This window comes from Channa argus, chromosome 17 (assembly GCF_033026475.1).
Source record: "Channa argus isolate prfri chromosome 17, Channa argus male v1.0, whole genome shotgun sequence".
In the NCBI taxonomy this organism is placed as follows: domain Eukaryota; kingdom Metazoa; phylum Chordata; class Actinopteri; order Anabantiformes; family Channidae; genus Channa; species Channa argus.
This window is the reverse complement of record NC_090213.1, coordinates 1450043-1472486: the sequence shown is the minus strand read 5'-3', so window position 1 is coordinate 1472486 and position 22444 is coordinate 1450043. Positions and strand designations below refer to the sequence as shown.

Genomic DNA, 22444 nt, shown 5'->3' with positions numbered 1-22444 from the left:
TGCTTTAAGTACCAATAGATGGAAAAGTACTATATAAGTGCAGAACATTTACCATTTGTGCCTCGTGTGTGCTGACTATGCACTGAAATGAAATGTTTTCCCCTTAAGGATGCTTCTCACTCGAACGATCTCCCACTGTGTGTGTGTGTGTCTGTGTGTGTGTGTTACATGTGTGAAGTCAGAGAACTATAGTTTTAGCATATTCATTGCAATTGAACAAACTCACTGTCTACTACAGGCAGAGCTGACATTACCTTCGTGTTTGTGCTTATTTGATGGGTGATAAAATGATCTACTGTGATTTTGTTGCCTCAGCTGTGATCTGTCTCTCTTCTGGGGGGTTGGTAGAGAGACGGAGCAGCCCCGCCCTCATTTAGACAGAGAGGCAGACAGTGAAGAAACTGCATTAGAAACACCACAAGTATAACTTTGCATCGGTTTCTCACCTAATCCACTCTGTGTGAACAAATACAATGCTGAGAATTGGTCAGTGTCCTTACTCAGTCACTTGGACTGTTGAGCTGTGCACAGAGGAGGAAACTGGTCATCAGAACAGAATTCATATTAATGCAGTGCAATCAATTTGCCGTTGACAGCCCTATGTTTTAACTGTATTAAACCAACCCTTGGGTCCTCTGATCCTCTGATTGTGTTAGACTATTGGAACAGATCCTATGATCCTGGAAACATAACCACACACCTCTCCCATGCTGCCCTTAGGGGTCCCCTCATCCAGTCCACATGTTAAGACGTTTGCAGTTTGTATTACTTAAGAGCCTGTAGACACCCTCCACAAATGTGTCCAGTGTTCTGCTTAGTTCATTTGTTTGTTGAGGAGCTTCACACACTCAGACGATGGTTTCTGAGCATAATTGAAAATATCTCCAATATTGGGAAATGTCAACGCAAATGTTTTGTGAGAAATCAAGTAACTTTCTCTAGTACAAGTTGTCTTGTACATGTCTGTTGATAAACATATTAGCTATAATTGCTCTCATGGATAAAATCAATTAAAAAACAGACAATTGTTCTGAAACGTTACTGTGAAGCAGCTACAGAGTGGACACAAGGGTCATGTGCAGTTGGAAGATTCTTGTTTGACACTTTATTAGTTGCGTTAAAGCTTTAAACGGGAAATGTATGAATGATTTGGTTGCATAAAGGTTGGCAGGATAAAGGTTTGTGGAGCTCAGCAGCGCAATGCTCCAAAAACTAATTGGTTTCATTGTTAAATAATAGATTCTTTTTTTCATTCTTAAATTAGGACATTTTTTGTGTGAAGGAAGTTGGGGCTGGGATGTTTGTCCTGTGTTCTGGACGATTTACAGACAAACTCAAGACAAAACCTTTTTACAGAATTCATCAAAACCCTGATGTTCCCAAGCACCAGGACCCTTTGTGCCGTATTAAGAAATAAACATCACATATCGATGGCATAGATGAGCTTTTTTTGTTTAAACAGCACAGTTCTTTAGAAACATTACATGTTCTAAAACAAAACAACACAAATGTTGATGTTATGAGCTCAAAGGGATGGAAGATTCATCCAAACATGTAATGTGATATAATGCAAACGTCTCTTATCTGAGTCTGTTATCTAAAACATTGCAGTTTCAAGCAGAGTCAAGATGTTGACAATCTAAATTCACACTGCACAGATAGAAGATTGCTGAAACATTCTAGTTTCATTCTGTATTGTATATTAATATACAGCAAATGTAATGGTATTTAATTCCAACAAGAACATTTAACATTTTGCTACACAGCAGACTTAAGACGTAACTCAATAAAGTTAAACTGTAGACTATGTCCTCAATTTGCTGAGGACTTGCTGGGACTGTACAAATACCCTGTGGGAGATCCACATGTCCTTTTTAACAACACATAACTCTGCACCCTATAAAATTGTGAGCTTTCAGATGCTCCCCAGGCTGAGTCAAAGCCACAAACAGACCCCTGCCTCACTTCTTTGTTAGCAGCAGCAGCAGACCTCTGGCTCCCTGTCAATAGTGCTAAGTAGAAGTATTTCTCAGCATGCAGGATTTTCTTTTCACGACAGTGACATATAAAATCTAAATGGATGTGTTCTTTGCCTCCTTTCCAGTTTTTTGATTTTTGTTATTTAATAGAAATACAATAACTACAATTGGAACTGTAACTACTATTGTATGTACTTTAAATTAACACAACATCCCTGGACAAACTCATTTAATACAGTATTTTCATACAGGATTTTATTTATTGTCAGCAATGACTTAAAATGACCCTCATAGCAAGAAAATATAATAAAATATATATGTGATAAAATAATTTACTTAATCTGTTGTAAGTTCAGTGCAGATTTGTATGTGTGGAAATTGACGGGCAAAGATGCATCTAGGTTTATTCAGATATTTCCTCGGCGCACTGATTGCATCCTGTCCTGCGTCCTGTCCTGCGTCCTGTCCTGCGTCCTGTCCTGCGTCCTGCATGCTCGACCCAGGTGCCACCTCTCGCCTAAATCAAATGGAGTTTTTCCAGTGGCTGAGGATCCATCAGACCTCTGCAGTCCCTTGTTGTGTGCTATGTGTTCAAAGGCAACTCCAGACCTGATTCTCTGTACATGCATTGTAGGGAATTCCTATGAGAACACGGCTTCTCTACCAGCTGTACCATGTAGAATTCTTTTTCTTTATATTTACACCGTGATATTTACTCCATATGGCACAGATGCGCTCATTACAATGTATGCATCCATTTGCATATTACTGTGACCACTGCTCTGATGAGCTAATTTGCTGGTTTTTGTTGTGATCAGAACAACTGAAGAACAATACGTAGTAGAAACTTCATATGTGCACGTGCCCCATATGGAGATGATTAGATTTAGCTGTTCCTCGATGCATTTGCACATTATTGAGGCTTGAGTTAAGTTTCAAGCTGCACAGTTCTTTAAGGACATTTGTTGTACCATGGGGACACATCAGAGTCATGAGTGTTCCATCAGGAGCAGGGTGGCAGAGGCCAGTGATCCTGACATGCATCCTGCCACTGTCCTTGGAGCGGCGTAGCATACTGATAGGCAGTGCCATCTGGACGCTGTGTCGGTCTGTCAGGGCCTGACTGTCGGTGGCAAACACCGAGCAGACAAAGCCACCATGAAATCCAGCAGTAACACTAAACCACTGGGCAGTAAAAATACCACTCTGACTTTATTACTATGCACCTTTTTGTTGTCACTGTCCCAGCGTCTGACTTTTATGCAAACTGTGGGTTGCCTGTGCCGAGCTGTCTCATTTCACCCACGTGTGTGGATTTACCGGAGAGGATTGAAGGCGGGTGGATTGCAGGAAAGGGCCACAACATCTCATCTTAGTCCTGTTCCGTCACGGATCAATGAGTTTCCCTGACATGCTTTGGTGTAAAGGTGGCAGTGGTCAAACAATAAAACTTGGTATTTTCATTACTAATTCATTAGTTTTATTTCTCCTTTGACTTTTTGAGTCTGTGTCAGGAAATGGTAAGATGTTTATCACGGTTTCAGCAGAGCACAGAGGGATTTGTGTTTTGTTTAACAGACTGAAACAGAAGCAGGTGTTCAATCTCCCCCTTTTTTAAATTTGGAGTTTTGCTTTACAATTGACCTCAATTATTAATTTGTACAAAAACAAAATCATAATTGCACATATTCTCTTGTTTGACTAATTGTTTCTCAGGCTTTGAATTTTAATCACACTGCCCATTAATCTGATGCCATAAGGTTTGAAAATTGGTGCATTCTTTGCATGTGAGCCGTGTGATTTGCTCGTGCTCACAATTTACTTGGTGCATTTCTAGTTTTTCCTCAGGATTTTTCTAAACCGTTTGCTTTGAGTGACTTTTTTTTGGTTTTGTTTCAGTATGACTTTCAAGATATTTTGGCATGTATTCATATCAAAGCCATAATTCTGGTATCATTTTTAGAACCTTGTGTTGTAGCAGTCCGAGTTGTGGTCAGGTGCCTTCTCTTTAATGTTATGATGAATCTAGAACTTGACTCCATCTGAGGCCAGTTGCAGTTGATCTGCTTAAAATATAAAATTCTACATTTAGTTTGCCTTTAACTACTGTACCATGAATATTTTTCCCTGTTTAGGACTAAATTTGCAATAGAAAAAAAATTTAATGAGTAATTGACCTGAATACTTTCCAGCCTGACTGTAAAAACATTAATGCAGCTTGAATTAATTTATAAAATTGCCAAAGACTCAATATTGACCGACGGACGGAGAATCATAAAAGCCAAAGAAGGAAATTCTTACAGTCATAATTTCAAACTATTACTGTTGCTCCAGATTTATTTCCTGTTGATTAAATCTGGACACCTTTTATAAAAGTGGCTCGTGTGTCTGTTTAGCTTTTTATAGCATCTCTTGTGTCTTATATTTTCTACATTTTATTGCTTTAAATCACATCAGTATTGAAAAACATGGTATGTGGATATGTGTTCATGAACATTTTTTGCTAAATCTACATGTTATTTAACCTTTTCCACATTTAATTAGTCTTGATGAAATCAGGGAGCCAGTGTGGAGCATGTCTGTGTGGAGAATGTTGGTGGCTTTGCTAATTAACCTTCCACTTCAGCTTCATTTGGTGTGGGATCCCATAAAACTTATGTTTTATTGTCTGATTCGAATGGTCAGATGAGTTTCACATCCAGCCATTGTCTGGTATTATTGCCCTTAATGATATTAGTTTGGCTCGGGGATATTACAGCTGGCTTTGAGGTGATGAATGAATTTTCACTTGTGCAGGGTTCAGTGGTGGCGGCAGAGCCAGAGGAAATGAGCATCATAGCTGATGCCTCTAAAGGCCAGTGCCAACTAAGTTTTTACTCTGTCGGCTCTGCAGCCCACAGTAAATCCTCAGGGATTAGTTCCTTTGCTCCAGGTCTGCTCGGAACATCACTTTTCATTTTTAAAAATCAGGAGAGGGCTGATTCCTGAATTTCAAATGCCCCTGGTACGGACATTTTATGGGAGCAGGGTTGTGTGATGCTTGATAGTAATGTCTGACTCAGAGGTGATTCATTCTCAAAAACTGTGAGTTTAATGGAACTCTTTTGTCATTGTGAGTGGCAGTGGTATTTGGAGAAAGGCCCTAAGAAGATGTAAGATGTGCCGCTGTGCACACGGATGACATGTTCAAGAAACTGGCACCTTAAAGGTCATTTGTTCTTGTTCTTATGTGTGTCACCAAGACATGGTTGAGGTTCCAGGTCGTTGTTTCCTAGAGACAGTAGCTGTAAAATGGAGAGAAATCGAAATCCTCCATTGGTGGCAAAAGGTGACCTTTTTGTAAATCTGTCTTTTTAAAGACCATAATGTCCAACAGTTGTGATGGAATAATGTCTGATACATTGCACTGTGAAGCATGAGGGAACTTTTTCTCTAAACAGTGTAATTCTAGCAGCTGTAGTACAGAGCAGGGATGCTGTATCTCGGCCAACGTCTGACTGATGTGCTACGTGCTAAACGAAATAAGAGGTTATTCCAGTCACAACGTTTGCACTTTTACTGCATGATGAACGGGGGTCACTTTTGTGTCTGGAAAGTTTTCTCCTGCACCTGTTCTATTCTTAGTGTTTTGGTTCGTTATACATTTGCATTTGCCAAAGAGAGTTCATGATCAGGAAGATAAACAAATATGAAATGTACAATTGATATGCTCTCCATATGATCAGAGCTGTGAGGTTTTAGTGATTAATCAGTCAAGTCTGGAAATTCAGTATGTTTTATAGTTTCTTTGAACTAGAAATGCCCTGATACCGACGCTGCATTTGTGTACTCATGTTTGTACTCGTGAAACGTCTCTGATACCCACCTGATACCACGTTAACCTCGTGTCGTTGAATATTTACTGCTACCATGGATGACAACCTAGGTAGGTCTACAGACAAAGTCAGCATGAAGCGATGCAGCGGTTGCCCTTCGTCAGTAGCAGATCTGTAGCATTGGCAAAAGGCCCCTGGTTTTTTTCAGCACATGAACAGCACAAGCTGCATTTTATTCACCAGATTATTGAGCAACAGGTGGTGTGTTACATGCTAATAGTTTCCCAGAGAGCTATTTAGACATCATACAAAGTTCACTTCCATCTTTGTTATATTTCATGGTTTTTCTGTTTCCTTCTGAAAACTTTCTTAAAAGGTTTCAACTCCAGACTTTTCTGAAAGTTAATCTGCTAGTTTGTGGTGCAGTGGTTTGAATTAACATTTGGAAAGAAATCCTGGGGATTAGCTTGGTCTTTTCACAAATGATTAGATGAAATGGTAAATGGGGGGGATGGCATTGAGTCGCTCATGCTAATGGAATAAAAGCTAAAGACATGACGTCATGACTTTGATTGACTTTCTGTAGTCCTGGGCTTTGTTGTTCAGCTTTCGTAGAAACTGATTTCTAAATGTTTGGGAACTTTTGGAAGATGCAGCATTTAATACCGTTGTATTGCACTGTACTAAAAGGTTCATAATTGTGTCCACCTTCAGTAATAGAGTTGGCACAGTGAAAACATACACATTTCTAGGTGGCAGGGTAAAAGAGGTGGTGTGTTGGTGAGGCTGAAAGTTTACCTGAGGACGACACCTGCTCGGCCGTCTGGATATTACGGACAGTGATGTCTGCTTCCAATGGTGCTGTGTCCCGGGTGAGTACTAGCTGCTGTTTGGAGATTTCGGGACTTGACCACGTCCTCGTCGGCCGTTGAGGCCGTTCAAAAAGGTCAGAGCCCGGAGGTACGTCCGACGCGTCGATCAGGCTCCTCTTGACATGGAGACGCACACCAAGATTTCTACGACCTTTATCAAAGCCCGGACTATTGGGAACAATTCTCTTATTTTAAAAGATTTAAAGTTGGATTTTCTTCTGCTGACTGAGACATGGTTGAAATCTGGCAATAACAGTATTTTCCCTGAGCTGCTTCTCTCTGGATGTTCCGTTCTTAATGTTCCCGTTCCACTGGTCGTGGTGGTTTTTGAAAATGGTTTCATGTGTAAACTGATTTCCACTGGCATCTGTTACTGTGCGGGTGAGTTGCTGCTTGCTCTTATTTATCGTTCTCCTAAACACTGTGGAATTTATTAATGAATATGCTGAACTTGACTCCTAAATATGACAAGCTTTTATTTTATGGGGATTTTAATATTCATTTATGCTGTTAGCAACTCCCAGATGGTTTCAGATTTTAAACTTTTATTGGATTCATTTGATCTTATTCAATCCATGTCTGGTCCTGCTCATCTACACGAACATACCCTTGATTTAGTTATTTCAAAGGGACTCTTTCTTGTTAAGAAGGGCAAGGACGGTTCCATTATCTCTGATCATTTCCCAGTGTTATTTGACATTTCCATTCCTCTTCCACATACTGTATCAGGCCTGTCAGTCTGTCACTTCCGTCCTGTATCTTCAGACTGCTGATGCTTTTTCATCTGTGTTTTCTTCACCATTAGGTGAACTACACCTGTCGAGTCCAGATGAATTTGTTACTTTGTTGGACTCTATTTGTTTGAATATTTTTGGATACTTTAGCCACCCCCCTCCCCGAGACGTAAAGTCTGTAAGCTTGCAGTGGACCTGTGGCTTAATGATGCCACTCGTGCTCGGCAGGTGGAATGCAAATGGGAGAAGGACATTCTTCCTTTCTCCCTGGACTATCTGGGAGACTGCTTAAGCTAATATAAGGATGCGGTGAAATTGGGTAAGGCTGAGTTTTTATCAAGCGTTATTAATGATGGCGGCTGTAGCTCAGTTGGTAAGGCAGTTGACCATGGACCACAGGGTCAGTGGTTCAATCCCCGCTCCTGGCTACAAGTCGAAGTGTCCTTGGGCAAGAACCCCAAGTTGCTCCCGGTGGGTCAGGTGAAGCTGCATTGTAAAGCGCTTTGGATAAAAAGCGCCATATAAGCGACTATTTATTAATGATCACATGCAAAATCCCTGAGTTTTATTCACAACAATCAACTCATCCTGCACTTCATACTGCTGTTAATGATTTTGAGGATTGTTGCAATCCTTTTCATCAGTGTCCTTTTTAATCATTTATTCTTATTTCTTGTAATAAAATCTCTGAAACCTACTAATATCCCTTTGGATGTTGTTCCCAGCAGGTTACTGAAAGAGCTCTTTAGTAGAGTTGGTCCTACGTTTATTGTTTTTTTTAATGACGGTCTTAAGCTGGGGTTAGTCCTGGATGCTTCTAAACATGCTGTGGTTCCCCCTTTGCCACCTTGATGCTCCAGTTTTATCACATTTTAGACCAGTTTCACATTTACCTTTTTTTTTAACCAAAGTTTTAGAGAAAATGGTGTTTAAATAATAGTGTTTTTATATTTAAATGGTATTTATGAGAAATTTCAGTCTGGTTTTAGGTTTGTGCATTTAACTCTGGACCATGAGATCCCTATATCTCATCTTGATAAGCTGGTGGCACAGCACTTAATTGGTTAAAGTCTCACCTGTCTACCGGTCTATCATTAGAAAACATAAACTCTCTTTTCATTGCTATGCAGATGAGGTTCAGTTATATCCACCACTGAATGGCTCATCACAAAATTCTGGCCAGGTGGTTATTGATTGTCTAGCAGATATTAAAAAACTAGCTTGGCAGCAATTCTTTTGTTTTTGAATGAAGGCAAATCTGAAGTAACTTTGTTTGGATCTAGTGACAAAGGGAAACCCTGTAATATTGACCTTGGAAATCTGTCTTCCACTGTTAACACTGGTCAGAATCCGTGGTGTTATTTTTGACAGTGAGCTGCAGTTCGCTAAACAAATGAGCTCTGTGGTTAAAAACTACTTTTTCCAACTGCGCTCTCGCCAAAGTGAAGCCTTTTCTGTCACACAAGAACTTGGAAATTGCCATTCATGCTTTCATTTCCTCGAGGCTTGACTACTGTAATGTGCTGTATTTTGGCGTTAACCATCCAATCCTTCAGCGGCTACAGTTGGTGCAGAATGCTGCGGCACTTTCTTACTAATGCATCTAAGCGTGAGCACATAACCCCTATGGTGCGTTCTCTCTGTTGGCTTCCGATTCACTTCAGGATCCAATTTAAGATGCTGTTGGTCACTGTCAAAGCCCTTAATGGTCTGGCACCTTCTTATTTGGCTGATCCGGTTACTATTCATGTGGCAAATCGTAATCTCAGTTCTACTCAACCTAGGTCCAGGTCAAAGCATTGGGCTGACAGAGCCTTTGCTGTTTTTGCCCCTAAGCTGTGCAACTCTTTGCTTCCCTATACTCATGTTATATTAGAGCTTCATACTTACAATCCAAGACTCACTTGTTCAAGTAGGCATTTGATACTTGAACGACCTCAGAATGTTCATTTTAATTATTATTTTATGTTTTTGTAAAGGGCTTAGGTCAGTCCTGATTGTTGTCAAGTGCTGTATAAAGTCTGTGGTCAGGTACATAATCTTCCTATAAAGGTTCTATGAGAATCCCTAACCTCCATCCCGTGAGCTCGAGTGGCTGCAGAGAGCTTTGTCATAATGTGTCTGCCTCTGTTTTTATCCCTACTCACTCAGCTTTGCTCCTTTCCTCAGGGGGAAATGAAACCAATAACACACCTTTGCAGCAAAACAAATAATGATGGCACTGTTGTAGTTTTTATTCGGTGCAGCTTTGTAGGAGGCTGGCGTGTTGAGTTGAATCAGCGGTGCTTTGAGAAGTGGGCCTGATGCAGCAAGTGCACCATGAACAAAACCATTGTATGGCAACAATCTGGATTTTCCAGGTGCTGACAAAGCTGGAGACACAAAGGGTATAAATCAGACAGCTTTTTAAGCCACAGGCAGGGTGGCGTGAAAAGATGGCTACCAACATTAAGACTGTGCACGTTTTGACTACTGCTTGAAACTGAATTTAAAAACTTACCTCTTTAGAAAGATAAGGTTTTGTTCTGGGTGCGACTGAGCAGCTGTAACTAAGCATTGCCCCTCTTTGACCATCTTAAAGAAGGGGTTAAAGTAAGTGAAATAAACCCACCAAATTCGCAACCTGCCGCAATGTAATTAAGAGATGGGATGAAACAAGGACAAGCGCTAAGGCAGGAAAAAAGTTTCAGTTCTGATCAGCTGAGAAGCTAAATACATTTTTGAATTTTGAGTTATTTGGTGGCAACAACAGCGGCAACAACAGCTGCAGCAGCAGAGAGAAAAAGATTTGAAGATGTTCTCCAGAGCAGTAGAAGGCAGGTGGTCAGTAGGCAACAACAGGCTGCTGTATGTTTTCAGCTGGAAACACAGAAATGTGTCCCACAATAAACAACAAATTGACATAATTTTGTATTGAATAAATTTTTATTGCCTTATAGTGCTTGTTGTGTGTATATGTGCTGGTTGTCAGGAGTTTGACTCGAGCTGCAGCCTGTTTTATGTTTGCAGTTTCATTCAGACATGTTTGACTCCAGGTCGTCAAGTCTCAAACTCACTTATGACAAGGTGAACATGATGACCCCCTTTGATTCACAGTCTGTGGTTATTCACTCACCACCGCTGCTGCTGAATAAAATCCTAGGGGAAACACTGGAACACCATAAACACCATAACAAGGTCAGAGACACACACACACACACACACACACACACACACACACACACACACACACACACACACATCAGGATGCCCTTTAACATTATGACGGTTGTCACAGTCTGTGCAGCAAACTGCAGGTAAAACTGTAACGAAGTGCTTCACCATTATCTCTGTGCTTGTCTTGTTAGTATCTTTCATGCAGATCCTGTTGAGTGACATTTTATTTTTGCATCTTTTGTGTTGAGGCTCTGGTGGAATCTGTGGTGACGCTTTAATTAATTAGCATTCTTTAGCTCTCTGGTTGCCTGTTGTCTTTGTCTCCACCTGTCATCTTCCTCCCACAGTGCTCGCATGTCTCTGCTTTCAGTAACATAATCCACAGGATTCACCACTGTTCTTAATCTTTCCTTAATCATATGCCTCCTGTGTATTTTGATAGATAATGGCAGAGAAGTTTATGGAATTACAGTGCAGTATTTGATCGGAAATGTATGCTTTCGTGATATGAGGGTCTACGTCTGAAGACCCCAGCGTGGGAAATTTACTCTTCTTTCCTTTCTTTTTATAGTGGACAGAATCATTAGATAATATTACTTAGTTGGTAAATGGCCGCTTTTATCCGAACCGCTTTACAGTTTTGACACACACACACACACACACACACACACACACACACACACACACACACACACACACACACACACACACACACACTGATTGCGGTGGCTGCAATGCAAGGTGCTCACCTGACCCACCAGCAGCAACTAGAGGTTCAGGGTCTTGCCCAAGGACACTTTCGACATGTAGCCAGGACCGGGGATTGAACCACTGACCCTGTCACCACCCTTTTATTTAAATAATGGTAGTTAAATGTGCTCCGTATAAAGTGTTTTTAGACAGTAATGGACACCAGACTGTCTGTTAGCCACGACTGACCTACTATCAGTCGAAGCCCTTAGACACGTTGTAGTTTGCAGACTTAATGTTTTTGATGAAGTGGCAAAAATGTAGCTGTTATTGCTGGAGAAGATGCAAAATTAATTTAGCCAATATTTACACAAATCTGCATAATTTCCAAGTGCTTTTAAAGAGTAAATTGGCTCAAAACTAAATTAAAGTTGGCACCAAAAACCCCTGCACTACAGTCTGAACTATGACTAAGCAGAGACAGAGAGCGTCTGAGACCATTTCATTCTCAAAATCCACTGACGTGTCTGACTTATACAACTTTAAATACACGTAGTGTTGGCATGGAAGAAATGAAATCCACTAAATGTGAGCGTGTTAATGGTGGTTTGGCTTCGATCCAGTATGATAATGAGAGAATTATTTGTGCTAATGCAACATCTTTATATAGACCCTATTGTTGTTGCTTGTACAGCATGTCAGGAAGTAAAATGCCAACAGGCCAAAGTGACCTCTTGTATGTCGTCTTTGTTCAACCAACAGTCGGAATCGAGTAGACTGCTAATTAATCGCTCCCTGCAGCGCTGCACCAAACCACACTGTGCATGTGCCATTTTTCTGGTCAATTTCAAAGCTTTTGATTCTCTTCAGCAAGTAGGCAAAGACTGTAAATACTAAGTTTTACTCTTCGGGGAAACCTGCTGTCACATCAGCCATCTTCAGTTGAGGGATGTGACAAAACTGACCTCCTCTCATGAGACCATTTAACAAAAAAGGACAATAATCATGGACCTTTCTTCTGACATAAACTTCTAGAAAACAAGGTGACCCTGTACTTTAGTATTATTTTATTTCTTTTGTCTAATATGTATGTGTGTGAGATAAAGACGAACCTTTGTTTTTCCACCTCCCCGGGCATTCAAAATGTCAACGTATGAGCCCCGAAATCGCTGACTCGGATGAGATTGGATCGATTTTCTGTCCGTTGAATCAGTAGATTGTCAGTTTATTGCCTTGAAAGAGATGGTCAGGGGAAAAAATAAAGCACTGCAAGAGGATGCTTCTACAAGACGGAGGCAAAAAGAAAATCAATTCCTAGGACTTGTCTGCTAGGGGGGTCGAGAAGACTGAAAGTGGCCATGTTGCCTGTAAGACTGATAGTCACTTCATGGAGGACCACCAGGAAGTACCAGAGTGGCACACTTCAAAGGAGAGTCGTACGCTGAGTGGATGCGACTAAAGACATTATGTAAATGGTTTTTTTTTCTTTTCATATTCGACCCTATTTTACCAAGAATGAACGATCAAAACAGTATTTATTTCTGCTTTCAGTGCATTTTAATAAGCTGCTAAGCAAAAATTACAGATGATTACTGTCTTGGCTAATTGTTTGTATTTACATTGATGGGGTTTAACTGGTCTTTATTGTCCGAACTCCACCGCTGCACAGTTGTTTTGCTTTGAAATTAGGACATTGTTCCACTGTAATTTACTTTATTTTCCCTTTCTGCCTAACTAATAATCTAATGCTAATGTTAATCACTAAAAACACCATGTTTCTCTCGTTGGAAAAAGGGCATGTTCAGATTTGTCACCTGTAATTCGGGGCCTGTCCCGATTGTAAGGTTTGTTTAACACTGATACTTTTTCATATTGATCCAGACGAGAGGATGCTGTGATATCAGATAAGCTCACTGGGATGCACACCACCATGATATCCAGTCAACAGAAACCAACTCTGTTCAGGCACTCACATCAGAAAAGACTGCTGGCAGTTCAGGAAGCCCAGCTTGGACAGAAATGGACAGAACATTGTTCATTACACAGAGCAGTGGACGATCTGGAATAGATTTTGAAGCCAGATTTGTTATGCATGCACATGAAACATATCTTTGACATCAGTGAGAATAGAAAGAAGAATGTCTTTTTTTTCTTATAGGTGAAATTAAAAGGAAGGAAAAATTAAAAATCTGACACATAGGTGCCGTTTGACCACTCAAATCAGATCTCATTAAACTGGATTTGGCAGTTGCTTCGGACAGACCTCGGTGAAGTTGAAGCCGTGGTCAGCTTGGGCCGAGGTCCTGTGCTTTCACACGGTAATGCAGTGTTGTCCAACTGACAGCATTGTGGTGGAGAGTAGGCTGAAGCTTCTCAAGCACACTGTGAGCTTTCTTTTCCACTCTGGCGACAAATCAATCTCTGTCCTTGATCAGTAAATTACTGCCCTTCACACTCACAGCTAGATTATGTACTCTTTGTCAGCATCTCCCCCGCTCTCTGTACCTGTGTCCCTCCTTCCTCTTCCTGTCCGTCTTCTTTGGCATTTACTGCGAAAATCTTATGCCTTTTCCATTTTAAGCCATTAACCTTGTGTCGTACTTTTTCCATATTCTATTCTGTTGTCTTACTTCCTTGCCATTCTGTCTTTTTCCTTTTCATTCAGCTATTCGGGTACAATGTGGTGGTGGGGGGGGGGGGGGGGGGGGGAACCTTTTGGAAATGGGTATTGATGTGAACTGAAGTAATTCATTAGAATTGCAAACAGCGTTAAAAGCCCTGAGTCATAGGAGGTTGAAAGCTAATTAGCAGCATTTATCAGCTATAAAGGAGCTGTGGAAATGAGCACTTTGATACGTGGGTCTTCAAAGCAACAAGAAGCAGCTCCTCTATTTTAAGAGGTCGAATCTTCTGATGCCAAACTGAGAGTCACCCTCAAAAACAAAGGGTATTTAATGTGTCAGACGAGCACTGTTAACAGCGATCATGAAACGAGTACTTTTTTCCCTTAGACTGTTGGTTGGATGAGATCATCTGGGACATTTATTGACCTGTTGAATAGTCGTTTAATTGAGAAAAGGATTGGCATACTAATTATTAATAGAACAGATTATACATCGCAGCCATTGTTAAAATTTCCTTATAGTTATTTTGGACTGAAATTCGTATCTAGCTTTGTTCTTCCACTATAGAAAATGTAATCCCCCTTCTCTGTCTGACTTTGTCCATCAGTTGCCGGCTGTCTGTTGCCCGTGGCCCCCTCAGACCGGTAACGAGCTCCACGTCTAATCAAATGGACGATTAAATCCCATTCAGGCGCCGCGTTATAATCTCAGGGCAGCTGATGTTATCTGGGTCAAGGTGCTTCGGGCTCCCTTGCTGCATACAGATCTGTGAGTTTTGTCCTTATCGCAATTGAGATACTCTTTCACATCCAGGCCCAAAGTCAAATCCCACCAGTGGTAATTAACTCGATTCTTTTGCAGGTCTACTCGGTTTCATTTCACTCACTGTTTTCGAACACTAGTACGAGGAGCCCCAAAGTATAAATTGTTCAGTGGTTTATTATTCCCACGTTGTCTCAGTACCGATGCATCATTTGACCCCAGTAATGAGTTATGAGTAATGAGTTATATTTGATCTGCTGTGTACGGACAGAAAAAGTGATGATGACATTTCAGAGTGACCCACGTGACCCTGTTTATTGATTCAAAATAGATTCTGTCAGATTTCAAAACATTAAACAATGAGTCATCCACTCACTCTGTCACTGGAAATGAACTTCAATTTGGACCATGCAGGCCTAGTTAAGATGCATATCATATACATAATAAATTACAAATCCCAGATACTATTGAACCCACAGCCTGGTTGCATGTGTTTCTCTTTCACCCTTTTTTCATTCACCTTTCTAATATTCACCTTCCCAAAAACAAAACCTCCTGCACAAACACTATAGGAATTCATAAAGGGGAATTCAGCTTCAGCCCATTTTAGACTGAATGTTATTTCTGAAACCATTCAGGTTTTTTCTCCTGGGAGATTCTTCCACATACATTCGAGGAGGATCTGCGTTTATCCAACAGATTAAAACAAAAATGTGCATTTTGTACGACATGGTATCGATTAGTCACATTTGAACTCTCGTGAACAATGTGATGTAGAATCCTTGTTGCACTGTAGCAGCTCTGCTCCGTCATGTTCTTGAGGGGCACAAAGTCTAAAAATGTATGTCGACACTCATTGACCAGGACAGTGGTTGCTCTGCAAAGCACCTATTGTATGGGGACAGCTGGCCTCTTGTAATACTACTAGTAAATGGTAAGTGGTCTGCACTTATATAGCCCTTTACTACCTATTGGCACTCAAAGCACTTTACACTGCTTCTCATTCACACACACACACACACACACACAGACACACACACACACCATTGGGGGAGCTGCTATGCAGCTGGCCAACACTCACTGTTCAGTGTCTTGCTCAAGGACATTTTGACGTGTGACCGGACTAGTCTCTAGTCTCTTAGAACATGAACACTTTACTTGCAGGGATGTCAATGACATTTGTGTGACTGGCAGTTGTTTCTCAATGCTGTATTTCCCTGCAAAGCAATGTCAGGGCTTTAACACTGAGATGCAAGCAGCTGGGTTAAAAGATCATAGAGTTTAGTGTCGATAGGCAAATCCACCATAAAGGAGTTTCAACGTAGCAGTAATGTACTGGGATCTATACACCTACAAAGGCTACCACTGCTGCCCACGTGTGTGAAATGTGAATGAATCGTTACCTAAGAACATACAGCCGATGTGAAACCAAACCAAGAGCAGACAGAAATAATGTAAATAAAGGGGTCAAACTCTTGGCTGTAAAACCGGTACGTGATGTGAGAAAGGGCCCCGTTACATGTATCCCAGGCTTGTTCCAAGTGGGAGTATGACAACAGCAGGACAGGCTGGCTGAGCGGTCTGTTGGCCCGTTAACACTCCTCAGGGATCCAGTGACAGGATTTGCTGCTGCCTTTTATTAATCCTGATAAACTGCGCTCTCACTCCGTGCCAGTTACAGGACAGGCCAAACCACAAAGTCAAAACAAACTTTATCTCAAGCCCTCTGAGTGACCCAAGCTAGATGTTGGACATGGGGTTCAGGTTTAGCTAAGCCTGAAACAGGTCATTTGGCCAATCTGCTTAGGTCTTAAGTTCATCATGCCACCAGGCCTTTATTGGGACCATCTATGCAGAATTAAACATTTTACTTAAGGAAGAGCTAAATGAATACAAATGAGTGTGTAGCATAGGGCGGCTGGGCTCAGCTTTAGATGTGGGGAACGGAGGACAGATGTCTATGAGCTGAGAGTACTGCTGTTTCTTTCCATCCTATTGAGGCTGTTGGAATGATGCCTCATGAATGACTCCCTTTGGATAAATTCTGGGCTTGACCAACTTTCCTTGAACACACTGGAGAGATGATGTCTCTCACCTGACCTACAAAGACCACAGAGTCCCATAGAAACTGGAAAGTGTTGCGGGGGGGGGGGGGGGGAGGCATCACGACTACCTTGATTAACCTGCAGGCACCACGACCTAACTCCAGAACATTTAATCCTTTTGTAAAACATCTAAATGTCTACTACATAGATTGGATTGTCCCAACTGTTCTAGATGTGAAACGATAAACAATGAAAACTGTATGTGCTAAACATCAGCATGTTGGCATTAGATTTAAATCGGACCTTTTAACATGACTGTGGACATGTGCTGTTTCCAAGAATGTTACTCATGTGTCAAACACATTTAACATTAATTAATTTATTTTTTGTTAAAAGAGAGAAGAATTGTAAAATAACATTTCTATATCTCTTGGCCAAGGTTACTGTAAGTATTGGCATTTACTGTGAAATTGAGGTTGTGCATGAGAAGGCCATCAGGTCCTCTGTGGTCACCTCCCAGCAGGTTTGTCTGTGTGTTCTTAACAGATGCTCCATCACAGCTCCCACTAGATTTTTGTTCCACGTTATCGACTTTTGGTGTCCATTGAATCTTGCCTCATGGCTTCATAAATTTCTTGGGCATCTGAGTGCTCGACAGGTTGGAGATTAAAGTCAAATATCTTGGGCTCCTTCTTACCAACACAGCTGACATAAACCACCTCTCCTCCTGAAATTAATCGGATGGTATAGAGTTGTTTAGGAACCCGGTCTGACGCTGTAGAAATTGTGTATAAAAGTAAACAATCACCACACACACAATCGATTTTCTGCATCTTCACCAGACTTGCTGAAAGAACAAAACACACAAAAGCATCATTACATATCCTAAATGTAATGTCCGATCTGCGTATCTTTTCTAAGACAGCCCTACTACCTGTGCTCACACTGTACTTTGAAGCACAGTGTCTATTTGCACTCATGCTACCTAGATGCCCTCTAGTGCTACTTTGAATGGCAGTGTTTTTCCAGCTCAGTAGTTCTAAGTAATGTTCTTCCTTGAACGAGCAATTTTTTTTTCTACCGACGGAGGTGTTACAAGACACTTTCCATCCAAATTTTGATAAAGCCTTAACCTTTGGATGTAGGGGGCAATGCAAACTCATGGAACTGTGTATTTCTGTTTGAGTCTAGTTTATTCTGTCACAGCTTTTTCCTTCTCTTCCCATTTTTGCTGTCTTCTACATTAGAGCCTGGCTGATATCACCCAGGTTGATATATCTGATCTAACTTTACTATAGATGCTTAGTGTTAGTATACACTGTGTGTCTGAAAGGGTAAAGCCTCTTTCACATTTAAATACAAAAATCAGCTCCAGACATTACCTGGAGTTTTCACACAGCTTGATTTCAGTGACTGGACAGTACAGACAAATTATGTTACTGCACATTGGAACTGTGCATCAAAAAAGAGATGCTGTGGCTTTAGAATGATAGAATGTCATCAACACCCATATTCGCTTGCTTTGAATCCTCCTGACAATTTGGGACAGAGTTCCATAAAATTGAAAGATTCCAGTGCCTGTGTGAAAGAGGTTTACGTTAAAAGAATATGTTAAAAATCTAAAAGAGCTGTTTGTTGGAACTTAATCAGTTTCAAATCCAGTTTTCAACCGATGCAGCCATATCTCACTCTTGTATCAATTTTCCTAACCATATCGATTCACTTTCCTCCAGCAGATAGGATATGCAGCGTTCACTCAACTAATCTGAGGATCATCATGCTGAAAAAAGAAACAAAACACGCGACTATACCCAAATGCACTTTGTCCTTTCCATCTTGTTGACAGTTGCTGCAGCAGACGGTGTGAATGTCTCTGCGGCATCTGTGTCAGACTGCCTGGCATGGTCTCTTAATGGCAGTGCTTCCTGAAATATAAATACATACAGAACATATAGGTCCTGAATTCACAGTTCATAAACAAATCTGACACCTGAGAGGAACCGGTTATCACTCTGTAATTGATTGGCAGGTCTTTTAATAAATTCACCCACAGAGCAGCTTGTGCTCGGGTTGCTGCATGTTCCAGCCATTATTCTCAGTCATTATACAGTGAAATTAGACACACACACACACACACACACCCCAAACCCCAGTGCACTCCTGGTTCATGTCACTAATTACTAGTTAAGGGATTATGAATCCTGTTCAGTTGGTGACCTTTTGTTTGGAGCCAAAGCCCAAAAAGAATAAAGCAGATTGCTTTGGAAAGTAGAACCAGCCAACCAATCAGCCACATCATTAGTACTAGTGGTCTTAATATTGTCATGGAGGACCAGGGTCAGCATGGCCACTCTGCAGCTACACAGCCCCATGGACAGCAAAATGTGTCCCCAGGTAGTACAAGTACTCAATTAAACGTATTGGCCTAAAAGTATGGTGTGGTAGTTATGACAAAATGTACAGTTGGCTGTAAAAATTATAAAAATAATAAATAAAAAGATTGAAAGATCACCGTTGATCAAGGTGGAGGTGATTAACTCATAATGTTTTTATGAAAACACATAAGCCATACACATAGTTGGTGGAGTACATTTTTTAAAATCTTGCATGAAATTGCCCAAAATCCAGAAATTCTCAAGATTTTGCAATCTACTCTCTTACTTTGTGCCATAAAATATTTCAGTGTGGAGGCTGCTATAGAGTTTAACACAACTTCCTCCGTTATTGGGTTTGTGTGACAGCCCAATGTTCAAGGCAGACAAAGTTATCATGGTTAACACATATATTACTGTGAGTAGAGCTAAAATTTCAGTTTTAAGCTTCTGCTTATTTAAAAGACTTTTATTGTCTTATTACTTGCAGAGTTTTTTTGCACATAGCAAACAGTTTAGTAAAATGCGTCCAACAAACCTCCACATTAGGAGGTTTGCCCGTGTTTAAGGCTTGTAGAGTTTCAAATACCACACAAAGCTTGATTCTGGTTATGTGGAATAGCTGAAACAAGAGCCTGGAGCCCAGCTGACACATAGCAGAATTAAACCATTTTGAATCTTTAATGACACTCTGCTGAAATTATGTGTCAAGAGGAAGTAAAATATTACTGATAACACTTTTAAATCATTATTTGATATTGTCTTGCCAGGAAATATAATTAGCATAGCTAGGGGGAGAGCTTTCAAGTGAATTCAATTTCAAAGTGAATTGTGAGCTATTAAAAATGTGTTTTTGATCTCTAAAGTGCTGCGAACCCATCGTGTGTGTGTGTGTGTGAGAAGGGTTACTGAGTGGTGTTGCCACATTCTGTCTGCTCTCTTAACGTTTTAGCCCAGAGGAATATACCTGACAGCCATCTGGCTATTGTTTTTCTTGGTGACATCTCACAGACACACTCTCACCGAAAGCTTTGCATGCAAAATTTTGGGCACCCACGGATTTACAAAAGCATGAAATATATCCTGGAAAAATCCAGTGCTTTGCTCGTTTGAATAATTAAGTGATTAGATTTGTAAGGTTCTCCGTATTATATGCATGAAAACTGATTCGGCGTGTGCTCTGAAATATTTCTTGCCAGGTGTTAAAAGGTTTGTATTATTTTTGCAGCATAATCTATTAATCCATCATCATTACGCATTACTCCAGCGTGAGTTCATTTGAGCGATGATTATTATTATTTTTTTTAAATCACTGTTGCTTTTGAGGGCAGTGCAGTGGAGCGCTGCCGCCTCAAAGCTTGATGGATGTGGGTTTGTGCCCCGGACGGCTGTGCCCCCTCTGTGTCGAGTTGCATGTTCTCCCAGTGCTGATGTGGGTTTTCTCTGGGTACACTGGTTTTCCCCCACAGTCCAGAAGCATGTGTGTTAGGTTAATTGGCGAATGTGTGTATTATATCTGTCTGTGGCCCTGCGATAGACCCCACCTCTCACCCAATGACAGCTGGGATAGGTTCCAGCCCCCCGTGACCCAAATAAGATGAGCAATGACAGATATTGCTTTTGAATTACATCCTTGTTGTTGAACTAATGTTGGAGTTAAAGGATGTAAGTTGATGCTCAGACCTACATTTGAGCTACAGTATTTCCCACAAGTTTTACTGACGGTTGACCCCCAGGAGCAGTGCAGTGCAGAGCAGTGACATGTGTCTCTTAACAGTTCAAGCTGTCATTGTCATCATGTTACTGTAGAAGTACAGAGAAAATTACAATGGAATCCTGGTGCCAGATTAAAAACGACACAAACCACATGCACATGCAAGACATTGGCAACTAAATGGACAAAAAAAGTAGAAATTAATTAAATCTGAGCATATTAACAAAACAACATATACCCAGTATACAAGACATTGCCACTACCATGTGTTGCACGGTATATATTCAACGACATTTCAGGTTTTGTGGTTTAATGCAGAATTGCAAATTTATTGCAAAATTGGCTTTTGGCAGATTTTTGTGAAACTGGACTTTACCCATGACTATTGACCTCAACTGTGGATTCTGTCGCTGGGAACATTAGGCCGAGCATGGGTTTGCATTAGTAGGACTAACGAAAATTCTTGCCTGGGATCTACATATTTGATAAATCAATTCACTTTCATCTGTAGTTGAGTCCAAGCTTAACTTTGACATCAATAAGCAATTTGGGGAATGTGTCTGTGCTCCATGTAAACCGAACTTAACACTGTTATGCGTCGTGTGATGTGGGTTAACAGTGTCACTGAAGTATGCACCTCTGATGTTTGATACCTTTCAGGGACAGGACAGCTCTGTGCTCGACAAGTTTCCCTTGGACCAGTATCACAACTCGTGTTACCTCTTCTGGATTCTGGAGGAGCTCCTGCAGAAATCAAAGGTACTGTGCCGGGAGGAGGTGGGGTCGGAGCAGGTGGGCTTCCTGAGTCATTTGGAGCAGCGAGTCTTCCTGTTGTCAGATGAGTTTCCCTTGTTTTCCATCTGCATGTGGAGAATAGGAAGCCTCTTGACCTCCTCCGAAAATGAGATTGATTCAAGTGCAAGTGTACAGGCAGGCCGTGTTTGAAGGTTTGTTTTTAACTCCTCAATACTGACAGTCAGTTGACAGATTAGACGCAAACACTGAATGCATCATATTTTTAAGGACCACAATCTTAGAATCTAGTTGAGAGAAGTCTGCTTTTTTTTTTTTTTTTTTGTGGTCATCAAATCCAAACAAAAGATGCAAACCAACAATGACCAAGAGCTTCATTAATGTGCAGAAACTATGAAAAATGCCTCGGTAACAACACTGTTGCACTAGGTAACGTTTTCATTTTCTACCATGAAAACTGTAGTTTATTTTGACTTGGTCCCACATACCGTCCTATAAAATAGTCTTGAAGAAATCCAACTTGTATTCTTTTGTTTTATGCATCATATTTGTTGACAGTAGCACAAGTGAATCTAATCTTCACTGTTAGCAGTCACTGGCCACTAGGTTTCATTTGTCTTACTTTCTAACTGATTGACTCATTACATTCCAAGTCAGCATTTTTTAAGCTGGCACAACACAAAACATGGAAAAATTGAAGGTGGACAACGAGTATCACAATACTTAGTAATAATTTGTAGAACTTAATATTCAACTAACAAACTCATTTTGAATTAGATTAAAATGTTTTCTCCTAAATGATTTGTGTGTTTTAATCCTTTTACAAAATCAGTGAAATTTATGTTTGCAAGTGTAGATGTAGATATGTGAACACAAAATTTCTTGCCATCAAGAAATGAGTGAAGTATATAGGACTATTACTATAATG

At 40.7% G+C, this 22444-nt stretch overlaps 1 protein-coding gene across 1 annotated transcript in view; it reads left to right on the top strand.

Moving 5' to 3' along the window:
• Window positions 1-21708, top strand: part of mei4 (meiosis-specific, MEI4 homolog (S. cerevisiae)) — a 39125-nt gene extending 17417 nt beyond the window's left edge. The window contains exon 5 of the mRNA XM_067482818.1: window positions 21424-21708. Coding sequence (XP_067338919.1) covers window positions 21424-21708 — 285 coding nt within the window. The remainder of the gene's footprint in view (window positions 1-21423) is intronic.
• Window positions 21709-22444: the final 736 nt, after the last annotated feature.